The sequence below is a fragment of the Medicago truncatula genome, chromosome 7 (assembly GCF_003473485.1).
Source record: "Medicago truncatula cultivar Jemalong A17 chromosome 7, MtrunA17r5.0-ANR, whole genome shotgun sequence".
In the NCBI taxonomy this organism is placed as follows: Eukaryota; Viridiplantae; Streptophyta; class Magnoliopsida; order Fabales; family Fabaceae; genus Medicago; species Medicago truncatula.
Window position 1 is genome coordinate 532,559 of NC_053048.1, and position 22,580 is coordinate 555,138.

Here is a 22,580-nt window from a genome sequence, read left to right on the forward strand (position 1 = left end):
TTGTATCACACGATTAGAATGTATAATTCTACTGTATGATAGTAATTAAACAAAGATAGTTATGAAACTGGATTTTATTGGGCATCAACATTTAATAGCAAAATTAATTCAAAAAATGATACGATATTAAATTATTGAATGTTGGGTAAAGTGGTCACCTTTAAAAAAAACTAAAGAAAAACAATTTAAAAAAGTAGAAGCTATTGAATATAAGTACATCTATCGATATTGCATCGGATACAATCTGAAAATATGTTTTGCATCAGTATGCATCTCAAAATATGTTTAATGTAATGGTACAATAATTTTGAGGAGAACGTGAGTCCAACCAACATTAGCATCATGTAGCATAAAATTTGTACGAATGTGCATATAAGTGACTGGGTCATATTTGATAAAAAAAAAAAAGATAAAATAATCTCTTACTATATCATATGTTTTATATCATCAATGTAACTCGCTATTGATTGCATGTCTTATCATTAGAAGATGACAATTGTTACAGATTGAATAGAGTACCGAGTCTTTATACTTTTATTGACTGGATCCAAGATTCTTATTAAATTAAAAATTAAAATAAAACCATCTTGAACTTATATTCGATAGGCTATTTTATAATTGCTCGCATTCATTTAACAAATGAAGTATTGTTTGCTTAAAAACATAAAACACTGTACCCAAAAAAAAATACTGAAGTAGCACTAGTTAAATATACAATTACAACTTGATTGAGAACCAATTTAAGAATATGAATCATGTTACACACGGGTATGTAACTATGTATTGAATTGAATTGCTTGAGCTATCTAAATTCAGATTACTGTTTTGTAGGATTATGCTTTTATACAGTGCACCCCTCGAGACTTGCTTGAAATCAGTTTGATAGTTGTTATAGCGCTTTTTAGTACAAAAAAAGCGCATACATAAGTTTTCTCCTCCTAGTTATCATTCCCACACTAGTGTGAAAATTAGTTATGAACGTAACTAGTAAAAAAGGAAGAACTTTTCAATCCCATGTATTCATTATAAATTTCATTCATATTACTACAAGACACACATACAAAAATGTATTGAATTATTACTACCACGAGTAGAAGTAGGAATCAACCCAACTTATAGGGAGAAAAATTGTAACATCAAAAGAATCTGAACACTCGAATAAACTTTAGTCCTCGCCGCTTAATACTTATATTTTGGAAAACAATCTCCATAGCTACCTCCACACTTCGAATGAATTTGAATTTTGACGAGCTCACATTCTTTCGGGCAAGCAAGTTTAATGAATCGATGCAAATAATGATGGCTCTTGTAACATAAGAATGAACATGAAGGTTAAAGGATCTCCAAATCCCTCTAATTAAATGTGTATTAATATGGCAAGGTACTACATCATATTAAGAATTAAAAGTTCATAACAATGCAAAGATATTAGTATCGGATAATCAAGGAACGGAAAAAGATTAAGCCAAATTTTTAAATTAAAGCAAATTTCATTAATAATCAAATGCTGAAGCCTAGAATTAGTCACGTTCATAATTACAGCTACTTACAAATTGCAACAAAGGATGTCAGCCTCTTAATAATGAAGCCTTTTGTAGTCAAACTATTCTTTGCTGCGAGAAGCGCGCTCCTTCCTCTGTCCTCCAAGAATACGAGAAATTTGCAAACCTCTGCTGAACGCTTGGTTGAACAGCATTCGGGTTTGAAATTCTGAAACAAAAGGAAACCAAGCCAGAAAGGCAACAGGAGTGAACAGAAGCAAACCCATGACTATCTCATAACCACGAGCAAGAGTTTTCACAGATCCCCAAAATCCAGCACGACGTACTATAGGCTTTAATGCTTGCGCAATCTGAAGAAGAAAAAAAAAAAGTAGCAACAATGACAATGACAAAGAAAAACCGACACCACTACTAAATCAAAAGCTGTGAAGATAATGCAATTATCCAATAAATGTGCCCCAAGGAATATTGCTAACATCACAAGGCAAATCATAAAACCACTTTATAAAAATATGGGTTTAATAAAAATGCACTAACGACGTCTCATCCAATTATATTTTCCTATCGTGTCACTTTGTAACATTATTTTCTAATATATCTGAACAAGTATAATAAAAAATTAAGATATGATTGGATGTCAGTTTTTATACTGCCTATACACAGTAATTAACTTCATAATAAAATTATACACAAATATTTCCATAATTTGATATGTAAGCGACACTTTCTAAAGTGAAGCTTAAGTGTTTTTATGTCTAACATTTTCCCAATAGAAGAAATATATGAATATAATCCACCAATAGGGTTTTGTCTTTCCAAATGTTCACAAATATATAAAATAAAATGAAAAATAATTGAGCAATATACCAACCCCCCTCTGAAATGATGTTCATAGATTATGTAGGAAAAAGTGCAAAGAGAGTACCTGTAACATTCCCCAACCAGTTGGCATGAAGGCAAGAATGCAAACAATAATGTCTTGCGGTGTCATATGTGGAAGGGCGATTAAAATGACCAGAATCGCAATAAAAGTTACGAATATCATCCCCTTGATTAATCGGAAGACAAGCTGAAAATTTGCACTGAATTTACGCCTCCCAACAGATACAGTCTGACAACCAAAAAAAAATAAAATTGTTAAACCATAAGAAACTTAGAATTTACATTTCTTATGCAAGAGATGAACAAGGCCATCTGTTTTTACTAAATTCAATAAGAACATAATGTGCAGACTAGGGAGGCATGCATGTAAAAAATTATAGCATAACCCTAAAAGTTAGGAGGCACCAAGCAACTACTAACCTTCATCACAAATAATATTACAAAGATCACCAGCCACGAAATGCCATACACCTGTTAGCCAAGGAAAGCTTTCCATTATTCCATTCAACCAACAAAATTATGGGTAGGTAAAAAGGAAGACAACATAGATCAAGACTTACCAAAAAACTTTTTGAGCCCTTCTTTGTAATATTCAAGTGATATACAAGACCATATTGGTAGATAAAAAATCGCAGTGACAACAATATCTCCACTATGATTCCCCGGATTCCTGAATACTGTAGATGATCTTGTTCTTCTTCCCACCAAGATTCCCAACTTTTTTCAGGCGGTACACCTATACCTCCTCGGTTACTAATCCATTTATTCCAATCAGTCCAATCATCAACAATTTTTTGCCATTCAAACCCAGAGGGGTTGAACAAGAATGGAGCAAACAGCCAGGTTCCCACCATGAACCACATTGATACAGTAATCAATATATATGCAACAGCACTTCTGTATGAATGACTAAAAATTTCGTATACAACAAGTAATACCAAGAGCTCAATACCCTTGACAAAGTGACTTCGCGAATAAAGTCTATAATTATCAGCAAACTTGGCATGGAAAACCACAAATCCTCTACCCGTGGGTCTATATTTTGCACCTCCATGAAGCAGTGTCCTTCCAAAATAGTGAGTCTTGGTCCCTAGGGAAAACGTGAAGAATACAGGAGCAAGCTGCAACTGCATCAGTATAAATTCACTAAGTGCAGTTCGGAAGCCCCTTTCCAAGCCAATTTCCATCAGCATGGGCAAGGCCATTAAAAACCCAATTTGAACGAATGACTGAGAAGCAAGAGCCACTTGAAGAGGCTTATTGTCTCGAATGGCTTTTTGTGCACTCAACCCTTCTTCAAGGCCACTGAGAACAAGATAGAGGCGACCATAGAGAAATATGTATACAGTGAGAACAGTTATCTGCACAAAATTGATGTGGAAGAGAGAGATTCAGAAGTCGGAAGATATAAAAACTAACATATATGACCAGAGTCTGTAGCTCACATGGTACCTCCCATGGACTTCAGGATCAGGGGAAGCAGTCAGCTAGGGGGTAAAATTCCCCACCTGCCATTTCCCATTCCCCCATAAATCCAACTAGTAGACCTTATAGTTAAAAATAAGAAAAGAAAACATAAATTTTATACAAGTAAAAGTTAACTCTGGGGATACATACAAGAGTGCTGAAATAAAATCCAACTGTAGTAAAATAACAGGACAGCATTCTGAAGAAATCAAAACGGTGCCCAAGCCGGTACACGTCTCGACTTAGTGTCTGCTCTCCATTTCCATTAGCTATTTTTGCTTCAAACATCGAAATTTGGTTGAGACCAACATCTCTTCCCTTCCCAACTTGTATGTACTCATGATGAGTAACACTTCCTTCACGGAGTGTAGAGTTGAAGCCTGAAAACAACAGAAAAATTCCAATTAATATACAATCAAATACAAATAAAATAAAATAAAATAAAATAAACTAAAATAAAGAGGAATCAGACTATATTGTACCAGCAAAAATATCTTCACTTAGATTGATAACCTTGGAGGCTTTACTGACACCCCCTCTTGTCAGGTGAAAAAGCCTATCAAAGACATCAGGATGCCCATAGTGGAAACGAACCCTGCATAAGCAGAAAAATGGGAAGATCATACTTTCAATTATTTATATCAAGATCAATCAACAAATTTCTAAGTTATAAACGATTTAACATTCATTCTCAATATCTTTTGAAGAACTCTCCACAGATCAGTAATTCTCTAACGTTTGAAAGCCATAGGTATAAAACAAATCCAATTTTGTCCATATTATTCTGCACATGGAAAGAAGAACCAGTAGAACTTACCTCAGGGGATTGGCCAACAATCTCTGACCAATTGTCACGAAACTTGTCTCTTGATTTGACATAAACCATGCAAGGGAAGAAACACTAAAACCACGGCAAGACAATAATAAGAAACATAGAAAATATGACCAATAATCAGAAAGAAATTGATATGAATCTACCTTCCAGTAAATATATGCTCTCTTAGTCCAAGAATACTTGGGAACCTCACACCATCATGCTTCTTAAGAAATTCTTGCAACAAATTTCTCATTTTCAAGGCTTCTTCCATGTAGTTATCCTATAAAAGATTTAACTTAGTTGCATGACATGATAAGACTTTACATTGATAAGCTCCTCTCATATCACCAATCACCATCATACCTGGTTCATATCTATTGTTTGCAAACCTTCTCCACGTGTGAAAATTATGGCGTGATTTTGATTTTCGGGCTTACCCTCACCTAAAATCGCTGGACCAGGAAGCTTTATTTTATATATGACCTGATCAAGCAAATAAAATAGAGTATATTACGACGGAAAATAAAAAAGGCATCTCGGGTAACTGTTCATATCAAGAATTGTATTTAGTACTATAAAAATAGCATCTTCAATTTAATAAACGAACATTGCTTCTTAATAATATTGGTGTTTCTATTTTATTTAAAAAATAAAATAAAAAATCAAAACAAAGCAGATTGAAGTTGTATGAATTAACTAAAACAGTCGGTGTTTCTCCATAGAAAAGTTTATCTATGTTTAACTTAAAAAAAGTTTATCTATGATCCTTCTAGCCAGTCTGAATATCTATAATTATTTGTCCTTGCTGTTACGGGACAGCAAGAAGCAAAATGCAGTTGCTTCTTGTAAGATCTAGTGTGGAAATTGAGTATTATGCTATAACACAATCAACTAGTGAACTCAAATGAATCCAATGTTAGTCACGTTAAGTTGGGCTTTTAATGGTTACCCACGATAATCAAGCTATCAGGCATATTCATCAAATGACAAAGCACATTAATGTTGATCATTTTGTTGAAGAGAAGACTCTAATTTCTTTGAACAAGGGAAAGAGAAGGGAAATTTGTCAGCCGAGCCTCTCATTAAATTGAGAATCACTTCAACAATAACAGGCTGCGCAGGGTATGTATCTATGCTCCAGATTGAGATGATGGATTAAGAATGAGAGCATGAATTAATATTTTTGTTCAGCTGAAAATTAGTTGATAAATAATATAAATGAAAATAGAGTATTTATATGCAGACACAACAAGCCCGATCAAAAGAGGATTTCGTTCAAGGCTAGTTGAACGGAGCTGTATCTTTGATCTAAAGAGACTGGTAAACCATTAATTAATCCATTTGTTACATATATTTCCTTGCTCTGGAGGATTTCCTACCGCCCATCTAGTCGAAATTGCCATACTTTTCTTCTAAGAAAATTTATTATCCAATCAAAACAACATTACCAGTAGCAAAAGAAAGTGAAATAACATGTCTCAATAGTAAAACCCAAATACCTGGTCCAGATTCTGCTCAGGCTCTGAAGAACTACTGGATTTCGGCATAGCCTTCACTAAGCAAGAGTAGTAAACCTTGTTGATCTTTTTCTTACTGTTTTTGATAGGTTCCTCTACCTCATCAATATAGGCAACTCTAAGTGAAGGGTATCTGCCAAATGAAAATATACAAGGTCATTATTATAATAGACATAAGAACAATATTTTAAAATATACAAAACAGATATAGTAAGCACCAAATCTAAAACTACTCAGTCCAATGCCTACCTAGTCATAAGCCTCAATATGTCGTGTGCCCGGGGAGAACCAGATCGCTTGTCAATGCCATATTGTTGGCATGATACAACATATGTGAATTTCATATCAGCTACCGCTTGGCACTGTGTCCATAATGACCTTTCCCCCCGCGAGTTATCATCTGAGTTTTCCATGGCTTTGTAGCCTTCCATCAAATCTGGCCATTCATAACGGTTAAGCAAAAAAAACCTTCAAACTGTATGTTAAGTTTAATAGTACATTGATAATGAAGCTAAAGAAATTTCATTCAATGATTCCTAAGAGAAGGAACAGTCACCTTCGTCTTTGGCCATATCAAGGAAAGCCTGAAGCTCCAAAGCTTTTCTATAATACATCATACCCCTTACTGCACCAATAGTTATTAATGCAATAATGAGCTACATTATGGACTTCGAGGCTAGAATATAACTATCTGATTATAAGCATGCACTTGTGTGTGTGTGTCCGCAAGTGTGTAGTGTGTGTGGAGAGAGAGAGAGAGAGAGAGAGAGAGAGAACCAGTTCTTGTCAAAGTCTGCCCTCTATATGATGCCCATAGACGAAGCTCTTCTTCTAACTCTTCAGATTCATTTCCTTTAAGTTCCTCCTCGCTAGAACATTTCACTCGCTGAAGAAAGTTGGTCCACTCATCTGTGCATCAATAACCAAAATGGAAATAATAAACGCATTACATTTCTCATCTCACGAAGTTTTACATTTATGCAGCAGAGGTTTGGGGTAAATGATGAACCTGGAAATATCTTTTGCAAATAAAACAGAATCGAAACACCATCTTCATTTGGCGAATCCAGATCAAGCAATGAGAAGAGAACCTCTTCTGTGTAGTATGGTGTTAAAATCCTACAAACAAAATCCACAATAACTAAAAAATATTAACAAAAATGTATACAAACTTCTAACAAATAACAAGTACCAACTATCGGTGCATCTACCTATCAAAATGCTATTTTTGATGGGTTACCGCCATCTCAAGCTGATAACTAAAATAGAAGTCTGCAGTTTTAAGTTAGACACTTCCATGGGTAACAGTTATTTTTCTTCATTGACAATCCTCCAAGAAAATATCTTATTGTTGAGAACATTTTAAAAAACTAAATTAGACATTCAAGTGTGGCATGCCTTTCACAATGGTAAAATAGACCATTAAATTTATCGACTATAACTTGTTATCACAAAAGTCTTCACAGAATTCGCTTAAATGCACCAAACTGAAGAACTAATAATGCATGTTGTGAAAGACTGACAAAAATTTAATGCTTTTCATCTGTAATCAACAAGAATATTAGGGAAAGGAACTTGCACAAAGCGTTCACTGATTCGTAGATTTCACCAGGAAAAACAAGGCATATGATTAGGGACTAAGAGATAGCTTACGAAAATGAAAGCATGTTGCGAACTTTTGGTGCCACAGGCATGTCCATAAACAATGAATTTGAAAAGAAAGAAATACGCCTTCTTGCTTCTAAGTTAGACGGTACATCCATGGCAGATTCTTTTGTTGTCAGCAGCAAGAAAAGTCGTTTAATCTTCCCAAAACAAATTGAAAATAAGTCAATAAAAATGCTTCACTAATTAAACTTAAAGCAGAATAGTTCAATAGTAACAAACCTTCTCTGTCCAAGCTGCTGTGACTGGTTCAATTGGAAAGCTGATAGCCCCTTCAGATGCAAATAGCTGGTGATGTGGCTCAGGCTCAAGGGGAAACATCCCCTCGTGTCCAACACCACCATGACTTGAATCTATCAAACTATATAAAAAAATATGATTCAATCATAATCAGGAGATGAAGGAAGAATATGCACGTGATGCTGTGGAAACATAAGGATTTACATATGCACAACCTGAATATTTGATCCTGATCCTCCATCATTATATCTCTTGTCACGACTTCCAGCATGTCCTGGAATAGAATTACAACCTGATCCCTATCTTTCTGATTATTAACCAACTGCATAAATTCCAATAATTGGGTAAGACTTTAAACCCTCTGAAGAGAAACAAAATGCACTCTCAATTGCATAAAAGAGTTCAATATTACCAAATATTGGATTAGCTGAACAAACTGTCCATAGAGGCTAGGAAGAGCACTCATTCTGAATTCCTTTATTAATGTGCCTGCCTCTATATGACTGTCTACTTCACCGAACATGTACTCTATAAATCTGAAATAAAATATACAAACAAAATTAAAAAATGAATTAGGTAAAGAAGAATCTTTCAGAAGTTAGTTTGAACCTATATCATTGAATGCGAAAAAGCTAGCTGCAATATTTCATCAAGAGGCCCGAAGTCCCTTAACATTTAAAGCTATAGAGGAATACTACACTAAACTGACACACATAAAGTATATAAACAAGTTACAATTCCTTCTATAAAGAACTAAATCAAACAGATTCAAGCAACTTACGGTTTCTCCCGTTCTCCTCGAACCAAGTGCATAATAATGCTCTTAAATGAAGCATAGCACTCACGGACAGCACAAGACATGTAGTTGTCAGCCTCAATTCTTTTTGTCAGCTCTCGATCCTTTCCATTACTGTCCTTCGCCATATCTAATGCAATTGGGATCTAAAGTGTGTATAACCACAGATAGAATTACTAAATGATTCAATAGAAACGTTGATAGCAAAGTCTCATAGAGAAGTATAAAACAAACCTTGCTAGCAAGTAGAAAGGGGGGCCATTGTATAAGGTCCAACTGAGTATCAGCCCAATAAGGTACAAGTAAAAGGTCCATTTCACTGAAAAGTATAACCGCCTTACACACTAGCTTACAAAAAAAACACAGTTCCATCGAGAAAGAGCAGATCATAAACCAGAAACATTATCCCCCACATTACCTATCATTAATAAGATCTTCCTCTCTGAAACTAGTAATTATTTGGTTCCACAATTGTGCAAACCTTGCAGCTTTCTTCCCTTTGTTAGACGGGATCTGCATCAATCAGTCAAAGTAATGTAATCCACAAAGTAAAGATGCTTAAAATTTAGATTACTAGATCAAGTAATGATAAAAGTGAAACAGTTAACCTCAGTAAATCTGCGAGATAAAGTAGCTTTTAATCCCTTTTTCCTTGGCTCGTCTGTTGATTCCTCAGGAATCAAACTGGCATTGAAGGCACCAGGCAATGACTGAAACCGAGACCTAAGCATTCCTAGTGTACGTATCTGCAACCATGACAACCAGTGAAGACAAAATAACTTAGATAAGTGAAATAGATATTTTATGAGGATTTAGATTTAAATAGAATATTGTTACGTTTTTAGTTGTTTGATCTACATAACTGACCCCTACACGTGGACAAAGGCTTTGATCGTTGTTAAGGTAAAGGGATATTTTAGTCACAAGTCATAGTTCAATGCATTGAAGTCTAAAATTATTCTCCAGTTAGAGATTCAAAAGTTGTTAATCAAAAATGGAAATGTCCAATCTCATAATAAGGGGTCTAACGAATCGAAGGCAGGCTACACGTTAGTCAAAAATCTTATTTAGGCCACTTAAGGATCCTTTTATTTTGAGACATACATAATAGGTCTACAAAGAGATATTCTTTAGGAAATTTCAAACAGAGTTCAGAATAATAAAGCAAAATATACAGAATGTATCATTTCACTATTTCTTTGGACATAGAATTAGAGATCTGATCATATAGATATATATACCTATTAAGAGTCGCACATTGGATGGGATGACTTGATAATGTGTTTTTAAGTGGTGGGCATTCCTCACCGGTTTTGTAAGGGTTAAGTTTAGATCAAACCCAGAGTCTAAGACTATCCAAAGAGCTAATCAGCTCCCAGATAAAACAATTGATCATGCACCTTTCATACCTATTGCCATAATTTCCCTTTTGATCCAACCCTAATACGTGAATCTAAACAAACTCCCAGGCTGCATTAAGTTAAAGTGAAGTATGTGATAACAAAGGTATGCAACACAAGACCTCGTGTGTGAAAAAGAATGGCATAAGAGGTACCAATCATAGAAACCCTAATAGTAAAGAAAATAAACTTATAACCCGTAAAATTGTTTGATAGTAATAACAAGGATAAAAATAAAATCCTAGCAAACTAAACAACCCAAATTTTATTTAAGCGGGTACCTAAGAGTGAGACAATCGAACATAAAATATGACAACACAACCGCCAAGGAAAAAAATATCACCCCGCCAAGGAAAAAGATATCAACAAAGACTAAACCATTAAGTTCTAAAATTAGAAATTATAATAAACAAATCATAATCCCACCATTTAAAATCCTAGTTATAATTTTATTCAGAAAAAGTAAGAAAATATCTAATTATAAATTAATGCAATAAGAAGTATTTCTTCTCGTACTGTAATTTGGCCCATAACAAATCGAACATAGAAGCAATCAAACAATATGCAACAACTTCAGATGTGGCAAAATATAACTAGCCAGAAGGAAATCTCATTCATTGGTTCAATTTTAAGACAACATAGACATTTCAATAAACAGAAACCAGACAAAGGAAAAATGAACCGATGAACTATAACAAGAAAGCATTTCTAAGTAATTACCCAGCATGCGCATTTTAGCCAATAGAAATGTATGACATTGTAGATCAAACAGAACATAAACCCAGGTCAGTTAATGCAGTATTATCATACTAATAAACATGTAATGACGGAATGCTATGATAACACATGTTTCCAGTAGCAGAACTGATTCAAACTAATTCAAGATTCCACCAGATTGGGCCTCAATACAAAACATTTGGAGATGTACGTAAACCACTTGAAAAACATCTTGATTGCAACACTAAAAAAGGGCCCTAAATACCTTCGGAGAAAAACTCAACCACATTTACGTCTTTTGACATATATGTAAACTTCAGAAAAATATTTAGTTGTAGACGGCAGACCAGAAGTAATTGGTTATGCACAGAAATCTATTATACCAATAACACCTTCAAACTATATCCAAGGAAATAAAACCAAAGATCCAAAAGATATTACTATACAAGTTTATCATAGCAGTGGACAATTTAATTACCTCCCCCAGTCGACGGAATGCACCATAAATCCCACCAAATAATGTTGAGAATATTGCATACCAAATTTGGGTATCCATAAAGTATACCTACAATGGAGGAGCTAAATGATTATGCCACAGATACTAAAAGTTGGAGGTGAATCAGATACATCACAAACCCATACCAGAATAATTGGAGCCCAAAGAACAACTACAACACCAATATTGTTCCTAGCTGCAGAGCAAAAAACCAATTTTAAAATATTTTCTGAGAAAATGAAGCAATGTGAGAATCTGAACATTCAAGCTTACTACCATGGGGAAAGAATTCATGCCATTGGAAAGTTGATATTTTTACTTTCATAATAGCCTTTGTAGGTCCAACCAGAGGTTTTATCTATAGGAAGAATGAAAAAAAAAAAAAAAAGTTAATCAAACAAGTGGGAAAAATTGATATGAGAAGATTAGAGACAGTGGAGAGCATGAGATCCTCCCAAAACAAGTAGAAACATGCATGCAAATGAACACACATGTTCATTCATGCACACAAAGAATAAGAACAACTCCATTTATTACTAGAGCACATTACTAAACTCCGGTCAAACTTAACACAATAGTTCATCACAATGCAAAATTAAACTCAGGCTATGTTGTAACAATGCGATAAAGGGTTTTTATAGTCATGACCCGAAAAAATAAAAATGTTGAATATATTCATAACCAAAATTATGTGGAATTGTAGAAGGGAATATAAACAAGAAATTGACAAGCACAGACATGTGCAAGAAATGAAAAACTATATGGAATTTCAGAATGAATGAAAAGTGAAAATGCATCACCTCTATATAATAACTGAAAGCCAACTTTGTAAATAAAAGGAGGACCCAAAACACCGTGTACCTAACATAATAAACATTGACGAATTAAATATTAGACACGTTGGAATATTGTACCATATACCGGAAAGAGAAATTTTTTATCTTCATGTTCTTACTTGAAAAGGGAAAATGTACTCTCATGCATTCCCCTACCAACATAGAGGCGAGGCTGGCAATCACAAGGCGCCATAAACACCAAGTTAGAATCTAAATATCTAAGTTGTTACCACAAAAAAAGTTGTAAGTGTACAAAAATAACAAGGGGAGAAAGGTTGAACTGTTGTGTACCTGCGACCACCACATCATTAGCATCACAATCCTATAGTTCGACCTCTCGAGATAGCGCCGAATGAAGGGGAACATAAAGAATATTGCAGCAAGCATATTTGGTGACAGGTAAACAACAACAGCCACGATAAACAATGAAGGCGCACTTGAATTGCTACCAAACCAACTTTTTATGGTTTCAGCAAACCCGGGAGGATTGTCCCAAGTATATGCATACGTAACTGACAGAAGAATCACCCATGCTGCAGCTGAAATAACTTTTAGAATATATCTTAATTTGACATACAGCGACATACTCCGCCGTGCTTTCCAACTTAGAATTACACCAAGAACAGCTGCTCAATGAGAAGGAAAAGATCAACATGAGTATCCTCCACATTATGAACTAACAAATACTCTATTTTATAAAATATAAGTTTCCGGGAGGTGGGGGAGGAAATACATATTAACAAACTCATAATTTTCATATTTAAATCAAACCACATCTTAGGGGTACATATTAAATAACTGATAACTATTCAGCCAAGGAAACAAAGCATGCTTTTGTTTTCCAGAATAGGTTTCCACAGTGATTTTCAATCTGACATCTTGAATATATCACCTTCAATTTACCTTACCAAGTTGTTACATAAACTGAATATTCCATTTATAATCAGGAAGTTATATAGAAGCATAGGATACAACTGACATGGATCTATATCTCTAACAAGTCAGACTATAATGAATAAGGAACATGACAGTTCACTTCAGCCAATAACATTTACTATAGAGGTGATTCAACACTTCAACCTATTATTTCAATTTGTTTATTACACTTATTTTTATTGTCAGATAGCCACTGTCTGCTCTCCTTCTGCAAATCAGTTCCGCCACCTTAGAAACTCTTTTAAAAGGACGGTTAAATACAACAACCAAGCCGTTTTCCACAAGGTTAAGTCAGCATATCAAATGACATCATAATGCTCTATCCCTATCAAATCTTAATCAAACCAATTAACTTCTAGGTCTTAATAAATTCTACTACTGTATAGTTTTTCTTGGTCTTCCTCTCTCAGCAATTGAGTTACCTCCATCTGATCAACTCTCTTTACTAAGAAATCTACAGGTCTCCTTGACCATGTCTAAACCCCCAGTCTAGATTCAAACAACTTTCCATCAGTAAGTATTACCCCAACTCTCTCCAATACTATCATTCATAATTCTATTCGATCTAGTATTTCCATACATCCAGCCTAGCATTCTGAGCTCTGCTACACTAAGTTTGCTCTCATGTTGACATTTTACCTCCAAAATTTTTGTCCCGTACAACATGGTCTTACACTTCTAAAATTAGATTCTCCCTTTAGCTTGAGTGGTACATAGTTATCACATAAAACCCTCTAGGCTCTTCTCCATTTCACCCACCCAGCTTGAATCTGATGTTTACATCTCTCACTATTTCTCCGTCATTTTCTACAATGGACCCAAGATATTTAAATTGTGACTTGTGGTATAGTATGGGCTTCAACTTTTTTACTGGGTGAAAGTCGTCTTCTAGCAGTGAACCGAAATGACAGCTAAATAGTTGTAACTGGAAAAAGGTTACTAATTTAGTTGTTTTCCAGCAGTTACAACTTAAGTTAATGCAACAAATGTGAAAGTGGGGCAAAATACCAATAATAGGTTACAATTTTACAGATCAACACAATTGACTTAATGCATAAAGGAAAAGGCATGATCTCAGAGTAACAAGGTAAGCTGCAATCTCATAATAGATATCAAATATATGTACGAATAAATTTCGATATTGCCTACCTTGACCAAACTTCAATATAGCTGCTGTAATAAATACACTCAACACCTTCTTGAAGACATCCCCGTGAAAGATCACAGTTGGATCCCCAGATCCGTTCCAAGCAACAATAATCATGGCCTAAAACATATACACAATTCTGAAATAGATTTTATTTGGCAAAGTACTAAAAGGGAAAAAAATGTCCACATGGAAGAAGTGATACAAAATGCAAAAACGAGTTAGTACCTGTAAACACAGAATGAAAAAACTCCACATGCGATCAAAACTTCTGAAAAGGTGCCAAAATGACCTTATCTCAACAAAATTCACTTTCCCGAACCATCCGTCTCGGTTAGGCGGCTTGTCATCCTATGCATTTGAATTACAACAAGGCTTTCAGACTGAGTGGCATATACATGCTTATAAACATTTCACATTGATCATAACTTAACGCAGAAGATTTCATCCTTGATTCCAGCCAAAATTCCAGCATAGAGCATGGGAATAGATTTTGTATTTCGGAAAGAAAAAAGGTCACATCTAAAAAAACCATAATCTTTGTTCAAACAACAGCATGCAACGAGCAACTTTTCCATCATTATTATATGCCATTGTTCAATTATGCATTAATGTCTATGTGTTTACATTTTTTCTCTTATGATGCCTGAATATCATATACAATTGCAAAAAGAAAAATAATCTTATAAGTGAGGATAGGGGCAAAAAATGCATTCACCAGGTATAAAACAATATGGTCATTAAAATATAAATTTCAACTATATGCTACATCATCCTCTGATGTTATCAATGGACTTCTCAAAGGTTATGTGTGATTTAAATTGATCCTTCTAAACACATTTAATATACCATATGTATGGCAAAACGAAAGAGAGATAAGTTGAATATTGATGCACTCAAGCATCCCATTGATAAAAAATTGAGGAAGCAAATTAGGACCTGTTTGGATAAACAGCTTATATCAAAAGCGTTTATGTATAAGCTTGCATAAGCTATGTTTATAGCAAAAGATAAAATAATGTTCAATTGTTTTTGTATATGCTATAAGTTGTTTCCGTAAGCTATATTGGAGAACTTATGAAAATAAGTTGAAAAAGGCTTTAGAAAACTGTCATAAATTGTTTTCATAAGTTCTCCCAAACAGTCTCACAAAGCTTAAGCCAGTAGACAAGCTCAAAGAAGCCAATCCACAAACAGGCCCTTAGGTAAATATGAATCGTTCAAAGACCAAATGATAACTTCACTTGGTCCATTGAATGTAAAAAGGTAGGGTTTCACCCCAAAAGTTCAAGTCCTTAAAAAATCTTAAGTCTTGTATGTCTACCGGTTAATCAAACACCGTAAACAGATATAGCACCCAATTCAGTACAATCTACCCAAATATGGCAAACTCTTTTAGTTAGAAACAAAAAGCACAATTATCATATGATTAAATTGCAATAATGAAAAAGAAAAAAAAAAAATTAATCTGAAGACTCAAAAGCAGCCAAGAGATAGTAGAAGCCCCACAACCCATTACAACACAGGAAATTGTTATTCAACCAGGCTCAGGAGCATAATAGACAACTGATTATTTACATAGATTGGGCTGTCTTTGTTCACTATTGCAACTTCAATTTTGTGTTCTGATTTGTTGGTTTTGTAGTTTTTAACATCCATTTTCATTCTAGAGGAGCATGCCTAACTCTCCTTTTTATATCTTCCTGCTCTACTAATGAGCTTTCATTTCACACTCAATAGATAATAACTTAAATAAAATTACAAACTTATATAAAAGTCCACCGGGAGCTGTACACACACAACTCGAACCTTGCAGCTATTCACAAAATTTAAGATGATCATGAAAGAGGGGAATCCCCTCCCCAAAAAACAAATGTAATTTCTCATTTTAATACTTGAGGAAAAAATAAAAATTGTACTCAACTTGAGGAAGAAATAAAAAATTGTATCCAATGTATGGAGAGAAAATAGGAGATCAATAATCAATACTTACATTCGATTTGTCAAAAACCACCCGCTCAGCTGGCAGGCAAAAGAAATCGGCATCAGCACGCATCGGCCAACCTAACCGAAAACAATCAGCAGACCTGCAATTATGTTATTAGAATTAACTTCTAGACTGACATTGAGAACATATGGGAAACGAATTAAAAGTATAAATTGTACCAGAAATATTCATTCAAATCATCATAGTTCCGCCATTGTGAATGCTTTGACCTTCCCCTTTTGCTTTTTTTAGCTTCCTTTTGAGCAAAAAATTTAACAAATTATTTTCACATTCATTTCAATAAGCATTAACTTTATCTGGATGTAACAGCCACAAAAAAAAGAAAGGAAGAAAATAAAACTATGAAAAAGTAGGAGAAAAACCTCAGCAATCACGTTATAAATAGGAGTCACTACTTTCCTTAAGAAAGCCTCATCTTCACCTCCATACGCTGGCTTGATATTCTCACCGGTCATTGGACTGACATTACCCGCAAGCATACCATACAATTCAAAAGCCATCTATTATCACGATGAAAAATCTCAATGGGTGTCAATATCCAACAAAAGAAATTAGTTACCATCAAAATATTCATTTGACGCAAACATATAGTTGTTTATAAATAAAAAGAGATGAGAGCAACTGCCAAAACCATTGTGAGAAAACGAGTACATGCACATTGCCATGCACACAATTATGAAATGAAGGTATAACAAAGATACAAAACAACAATTAAAAGAAACATTGTATCTTTTTAAGTTCCTATGCATCCAAATGTGTCAGTGACTCACATGGTAGAGAGATAGTGATGCTCTTAATATTGAACCAGTTCAGATTTAAACATCAATCAGGTACAAAAACAAGCTCTCGTTTTACAAACCTTGTCCTTATAAAAGCATATATTTGCGTGTTTATCTAATACACGACTACCACACTTGATGGTAGAATCTCCTCAAAATGGTTCTAAAACACACTCTGTATACCTTCTTGTTTCTCACTAATATTTTCCTTTTAAAATTTAAAATACTTTTTTTGCAGAAAAGAACCATTGGACAATGATTGAGAGTGAAATTAGGTAGGAATAGTGAAGCTGTTTGGTAAGGACATTAAAATGTTATGTATGTAGAACAAATAATTCACAAAAGGCAACAAATGGTTATCCGAGAACAGGTCAAACTCCACTGTTATAGCTCTCTATCGATAACCATGTAAGGTAGTGTGCTTGCAACTAAGGGTTATCCAACAACAGGTCAAACTCCAACTTATTTAAGTGATAATGATCAAAAGTTCTAACATAGGGCCATTTGTTTTCCTCCCATTGAAAGAGTTGGGAAAGAAGGGTCCTAGAATTTAGGTTGGGCCCAATTCAACCTTACGAAACCGGATTTTAAGGTGAGAGCTGCCCAAGCTTTATAATCACTGCATAGGCCATATCTCTAGGCAATGTGGGATTAAAGTCACCCCTTCACACCCAACACAATGAAGGTGTTGGAAGCTGCAATGGAGGCAACCCAAATGCCGCGATTAGGCTGCTAGGGCGAACCGCAATGAAGGCGGAATTTCCAGTGAAGGGGAATAAGAGGATTGAAGGAAACAAGAGTAAGGTGAACTAAAAGATTTACATAAGCAAAAGAGGCAAAGAAATGGCACCAAAATAAGTGTTAGTTTTGTCGTAGGTAAAAATTGTCGGTAAGCAGGCTAATGTATGTGCAAACCCACAAATAAGTAAGGATGTTTAACCAGGTATATGCACAGAATGCAGGGAAAACGTCCATAAAAATCCAAGTATTGGAGCAAACAGAGTTGACACTAGCATATCTGAGAAATATAAACATAGATTGGTTCAAGTGACGAAGCATACATGGTGATATATATAACAAAGGCATTCTGGCATGAATCTTAGGTTGGCGGCTTCACCCCATATTAGAAGATATAGACCCATATATAGTAGTTTGCGTTGCTGCACTTCTTGCTGTATGGTAGGTAACCTGCAGTGTGCATCCACTAGACATGTTACAAGGAAAGCTCAAAAACACATTTCTTGACAAAGCCCAGATATGAAAGTTAAAAAATGCTACAAATAAGCCGTGTTGTCATGTAGACTTAAACAAACAACTCTACATCAGCAATTCAATATTAGGAAAACAGAAAAACTCACCAAAGGCTACTTTTCCGATCCAAATATTTGCACCATTTTTTGTAGTTCTTGAACAGTTTCTTCATCACTTCTGTCAGAGCACACTCGTCCAACTAATCAAACAGATATACTAGTCACAATCTAATCCAAATTGGTGCATGTATATTTGTGTTAATGAAAACTGAAAGAAAATGATTACGTGTTGGTCGTTTATTTTATGTTTTCACTTTCATTTAATATTTGTATTGAATGAAACATGGCAAATGGAATCAGACTCTGAGATTAAACTGTAAACAAAATATTAAAATCCTCATATATAACAGTAGAAACGGTAGAGTATATTAAGAGAAGCAAATTCTACATAGTAGCTTCTAGTTCTACCATAGGATCTACCCACCAAACACACTCTTCATTCTTCATTTGTATTTTTGACATCTTTTTGCATTTTCTTTGTAGAAAGGTTAAATAAATAAATAAAAGCTTTCTACAGACTTTAAAATTGAAAATGTACTGTAATTGAAATCAAAAACTGACCTTGGGCTGCTGATCGGGATTTGGAAATTGTCTTATGTGAACATTAGCAAGCAATAAGATCAAATGCTCTCTCTGATTTGCAACATTGTGCTTCTGAGTTATGTTCAAGAAAATTATTAAAACCAAAAGGTTAAACAAATCCACTTCAATTAATTAGTGGTGAAGTAGTTTTTCCAAAAAAAAATGAAGATTATTCAAATAAACAAGTAGCCTTGCAGTTCCTGATTTTTCTTGTTTACAGAAAATGAAGATTTTTTGTTTACCTGAAATCCAAACATCGAGCCAAGCCAATCCAAAATGTCTTCGTCTTTTTTTTTCTTGTAGTCATTAGGCCACGGAAGACCCCTAGTGTTTCGAAGAGCATATACAGCTGCTTGGATCTATAAAAAAATGTTATGAGTAAGTGTTTCATTGAAAATCATAAGGGGACAGAAATACAAATGTATGAAATTAAAGATTAACGATAAAGATTGTGCCTCGGGAAATTTCATTATCGCTTGATTTGCACTATCAGGATCAAGAGGAAGAATATTGAAAGGAACTAAGATCTCCGTCTTCTCAGCAACTTTATCTTGTGTCTCCAAAATCTATTACAATGATAACGCAAATTAATCATAGATAAAGCCAACAAGCTGTTAAATATGGATAAACAATATAGGTTAAAAAAAAAGGGAAAACCAGTAACAAAAAAGAAAAAACTAATCTTAGGAGCCATAGAAAATAACCTCGCGATCAACTTCCATAGATTGGGTCATGTTAACGGCCTTCAAAACCTCAAAAAGAACATTAGCAGTCTGATATGCCTTGGTAAGTTGTGCGCTGAAAGAAGAGAAGAACTATCATCACTCATCATACAATCGCCAGTGAGCATATCAAACTAAATTATCTAGGGAACCAACCGGTCAGCTTTATCAGCAGCATTTTGCAAAGCTTGGATATATTTTTTGTAGTAATGCTGATAAAAACTCTGCATCTCACGAGCATCGCTTTTCTTTACCCTTCCCTTCAAAGTTGGATCATTTTCCTGGCAATTATGGAACAAAAAAAATACAGACTTAGCATGAAATTATTTAAATTACTTGCAAGAACCATGCCCATCAAATGTTATTAGAGGCGACCATACTACTGATTCTATAAAGCATCACATCTTATTAGAGGCAACTTGAACCATCTATATTCCATATACCAGCAAGGAGAATGCAATATATGTTCAAGAGTAGAACATTGAACCTTGAGCATGAGCAAGACACAAGTGAACACGCATGTGAACTTGTTCAATGATCCCCCGTATAATAGTAAGGCTTTGTATGCGAGTTTGGAGGGGAGGGGAGGGGAGGGGTTCATTTTCTTCATAATACAAAAACCCCCCTAATTTGGGGGAACTCAAAAAGTGTATTGGAGGAGAATTTTGAAGGGTTTTTGGAGGGTTAATATGAATTCTTCAAGGGTTTATCTATCCTTTGCAATAATATTGCATAGGCTAAGATAACTTAAAATGGTAAATTTTTATTTAAAGCAACAATTATTTAATACAAAATTATGTTTTTAATATAGAGTGCACAAGTTCCAAGATAAACTACTTTAACTTTCTAACATATGCAAGTTTGCACATGATAGAAAAACCCATTCTTCAAACTTAATCTATGTGAATATAATATATTAAAAATATATTAATAATAAACAATAATTTATCAATTTCTAAAAAAAAATACTATTTCAAAAAATGAGAAAAAATTCTCAATTTATCCCTATAATTGAGATTGGCTTAGTTGGATTGGCTTATTTGAGATTATCTACTGGCATAAGCACATGTGGCACTGTTTGGGAGAACTTACGAAAAACAGCTTATGACATGTTCATAAGCTATTTCCAGCTTATTTTCACTGGCTCTCCATGATAGTTTATGAAAGCAGCTTATAGATTACACAAACAGTTTGACTTTATTTTATCTTGTATTATAGAATTAACTTGTTCATAAGAAATTATACAATAAGCGCTTATGCTATAAGCTGCAAAATAAGTTATTTATCCAAACAGGGCCTATAGCAACTATTTAACAGCATTGGGAAAAAACAAAAAGCAAAAGAAGGATGCTACTCTTTCAAGACGGTTTATCAAACTGTGTTTCCCAAAAGGAAAAAATAGCGCGATGCAGAACAAGTTACATGTCTTCAATACAATGTTTCAGTAGCAGATCGCAGAAAATAGCAGTTTTTTCAAATTTCGCTACAAACAATGCTATATCACAATCATAGCCACATTGGGACAATATTTTGTAATAAATAGACTTGAAGCACCGACACTTATGATCGAAGGTGTGTCATGTCTCCGACAAGTGTCAATGTCAGTGTCATTTGTTTTTGCATGTCAGTGTCCGGTGTAATTGCTTCATAGACTATAACACATCGGAGAACAATAGTGATTAGTTAAAATCCCGCTACACTATACTATACTATTAAAAAGATTAATAAGGGGGAAAACAAAGAAGCAAAAGTAGAATGTGATTACTGACTCTTTCAAGTCGTTGAAGAAGAGCAGTTTTGAATTGACGAACACCACGACCACTAGAAGTAGGATCTAACCTATGAGCTTTCTCAAAAGCATAAAATCGACCTACAAAAACAAGAAAATCAACATAACATAACATTGCAACAATACAATGGAAGAAGTTGAATTGAGAAAGTTGAAGCACTTACATAAATAAGCAACTCTAGGATGAGTTTTTTCAACTTCATTAGCAACACGAAGAATGGGAGCAATTTCAACAAGAGAAGAAGGAACAACTTCACTGTCGAAAATAGATTCTCCAAGATTCCCAGCGGTTTGAGTTCGTACAAGTCGCCGTGGGGGTGGTTCCGACGGCGTCGGTCCCCGTGAAGAGGAGGATGACATTGGAGAATGTAGGGTTTGTTGAAACTTGAAACCCTAGCAGAGAAGAAGAACTGAAAAAGTAGAAAGGTGAATAGCAGCGAGTACTTCGAAGCTAAGGAAAAGAGAATGACTCACTCAGTCACTGAGTTACTATACTATTGTCGGTTTCAACACCGGTCACAATTCAAACACAAGTTTTTCTTTTCTTTTCTAATAAAATAAATATAAGATACAAATTTATTTCTAGATCTTTAAATTTGATTGAAATTTATTTTATATTATTTTGATTAAATTTGTTATAGAAATAAATAGATCACGTTAAAATTTCCTTAATAAATATGGAAGTACGACTTACGCAATCTAGTAGTCTTTTTTTATTTAGTGTATGTATGTATTCATTAACATTTATAAATAAATAAAAATGTGTTTTGTTGTATTTAAGATACAATTAATGGCCCACACATACACTTTATTTTGGGATGTTCGGTTCGGTGGGGTTGAAATGAAAGTGACAATATTTAACGCCTATACCAAACTAACTCGTATCATGCTTCACAGCTATGCTTTTTCACTTTTATTACATTTATTTATGGTGTTTAATCTTTACATGATTCTTCAACAAAAAGAAAAACT

General features: G+C 34.4%; 1 protein-coding gene across 1 annotated transcript; it reads right to left on the reverse strand.

Moving 5' to 3' along the window:
- Positions 1 to 1,332: 1,332 nt before the first annotated feature.
- Positions 1,333 to 22,108, reverse strand: LOC11416270 (callose synthase 3). Its single transcript, XM_003620959.4, has 42 exons — positions 21,773 to 22,108; positions 21,589 to 21,689; positions 19,976 to 20,100; positions 19,802 to 19,895; positions 19,553 to 19,663; positions 19,340 to 19,456; positions 19,077 to 19,169; positions 18,564 to 18,655; positions 18,267 to 18,393; positions 16,789 to 16,926; positions 16,585 to 16,661; positions 16,412 to 16,505; positions 14,647 to 14,769; positions 14,421 to 14,538; positions 12,627 to 12,961; positions 12,455 to 12,507; positions 12,300 to 12,360; positions 11,776 to 11,857; positions 11,646 to 11,695; positions 11,482 to 11,568; positions 9,495 to 9,632; positions 9,305 to 9,399; positions 9,121 to 9,205; positions 8,872 to 9,032; positions 8,503 to 8,626; positions 8,306 to 8,412; positions 8,073 to 8,211; positions 7,839 to 7,990; positions 7,195 to 7,304; positions 6,963 to 7,094; positions 6,742 to 6,810; positions 6,435 to 6,621; positions 6,168 to 6,318; positions 5,032 to 5,151; positions 4,830 to 4,948; positions 4,669 to 4,752; positions 4,334 to 4,446; positions 4,002 to 4,231; positions 2,945 to 3,745; positions 2,805 to 2,855; positions 2,428 to 2,613; positions 1,333 to 1,852 (listed from the first exon to the last, which is right to left on the reverse strand). The coding sequence occupies exons 1-42, from the start codon at positions 21,966 to 21,968 to the stop codon at positions 1,604 to 1,606; spliced, it is 5,877 nt and encodes a 1,958-aa protein (XP_003621007.2). The 5' UTR covers positions 21,969 to 22,108; the 3' UTR covers positions 1,333 to 1,603.
- Positions 22,109 to 22,580: the final 472 nt, after the last annotated feature.

Excerpts from the sequence above, each read along its gene's own strand:
- LOC11416270 (XM_003620959.4), bottom strand. The coding sequence starts at position 21,968 with ATGTCATCCTCCTCTTCACGGGGACCGACGCCGTCGGAACCACCCCCA. Across the intron at positions 20,101-21,588 it reads TTCTTCAACGACTTGAAAGA|GAAAATGATCCAACTTTGAA; the intron begins GTCAGTAATCAC and ends CATAATTGCCAG. Across the intron at positions 1,853-2,427 it reads CTGGTTGGGGAATGTTACAG|ATTGCGCAAGCATTAAAGCC; the intron begins GTACTCTCTTTG and ends TTTCTTCTTCAG.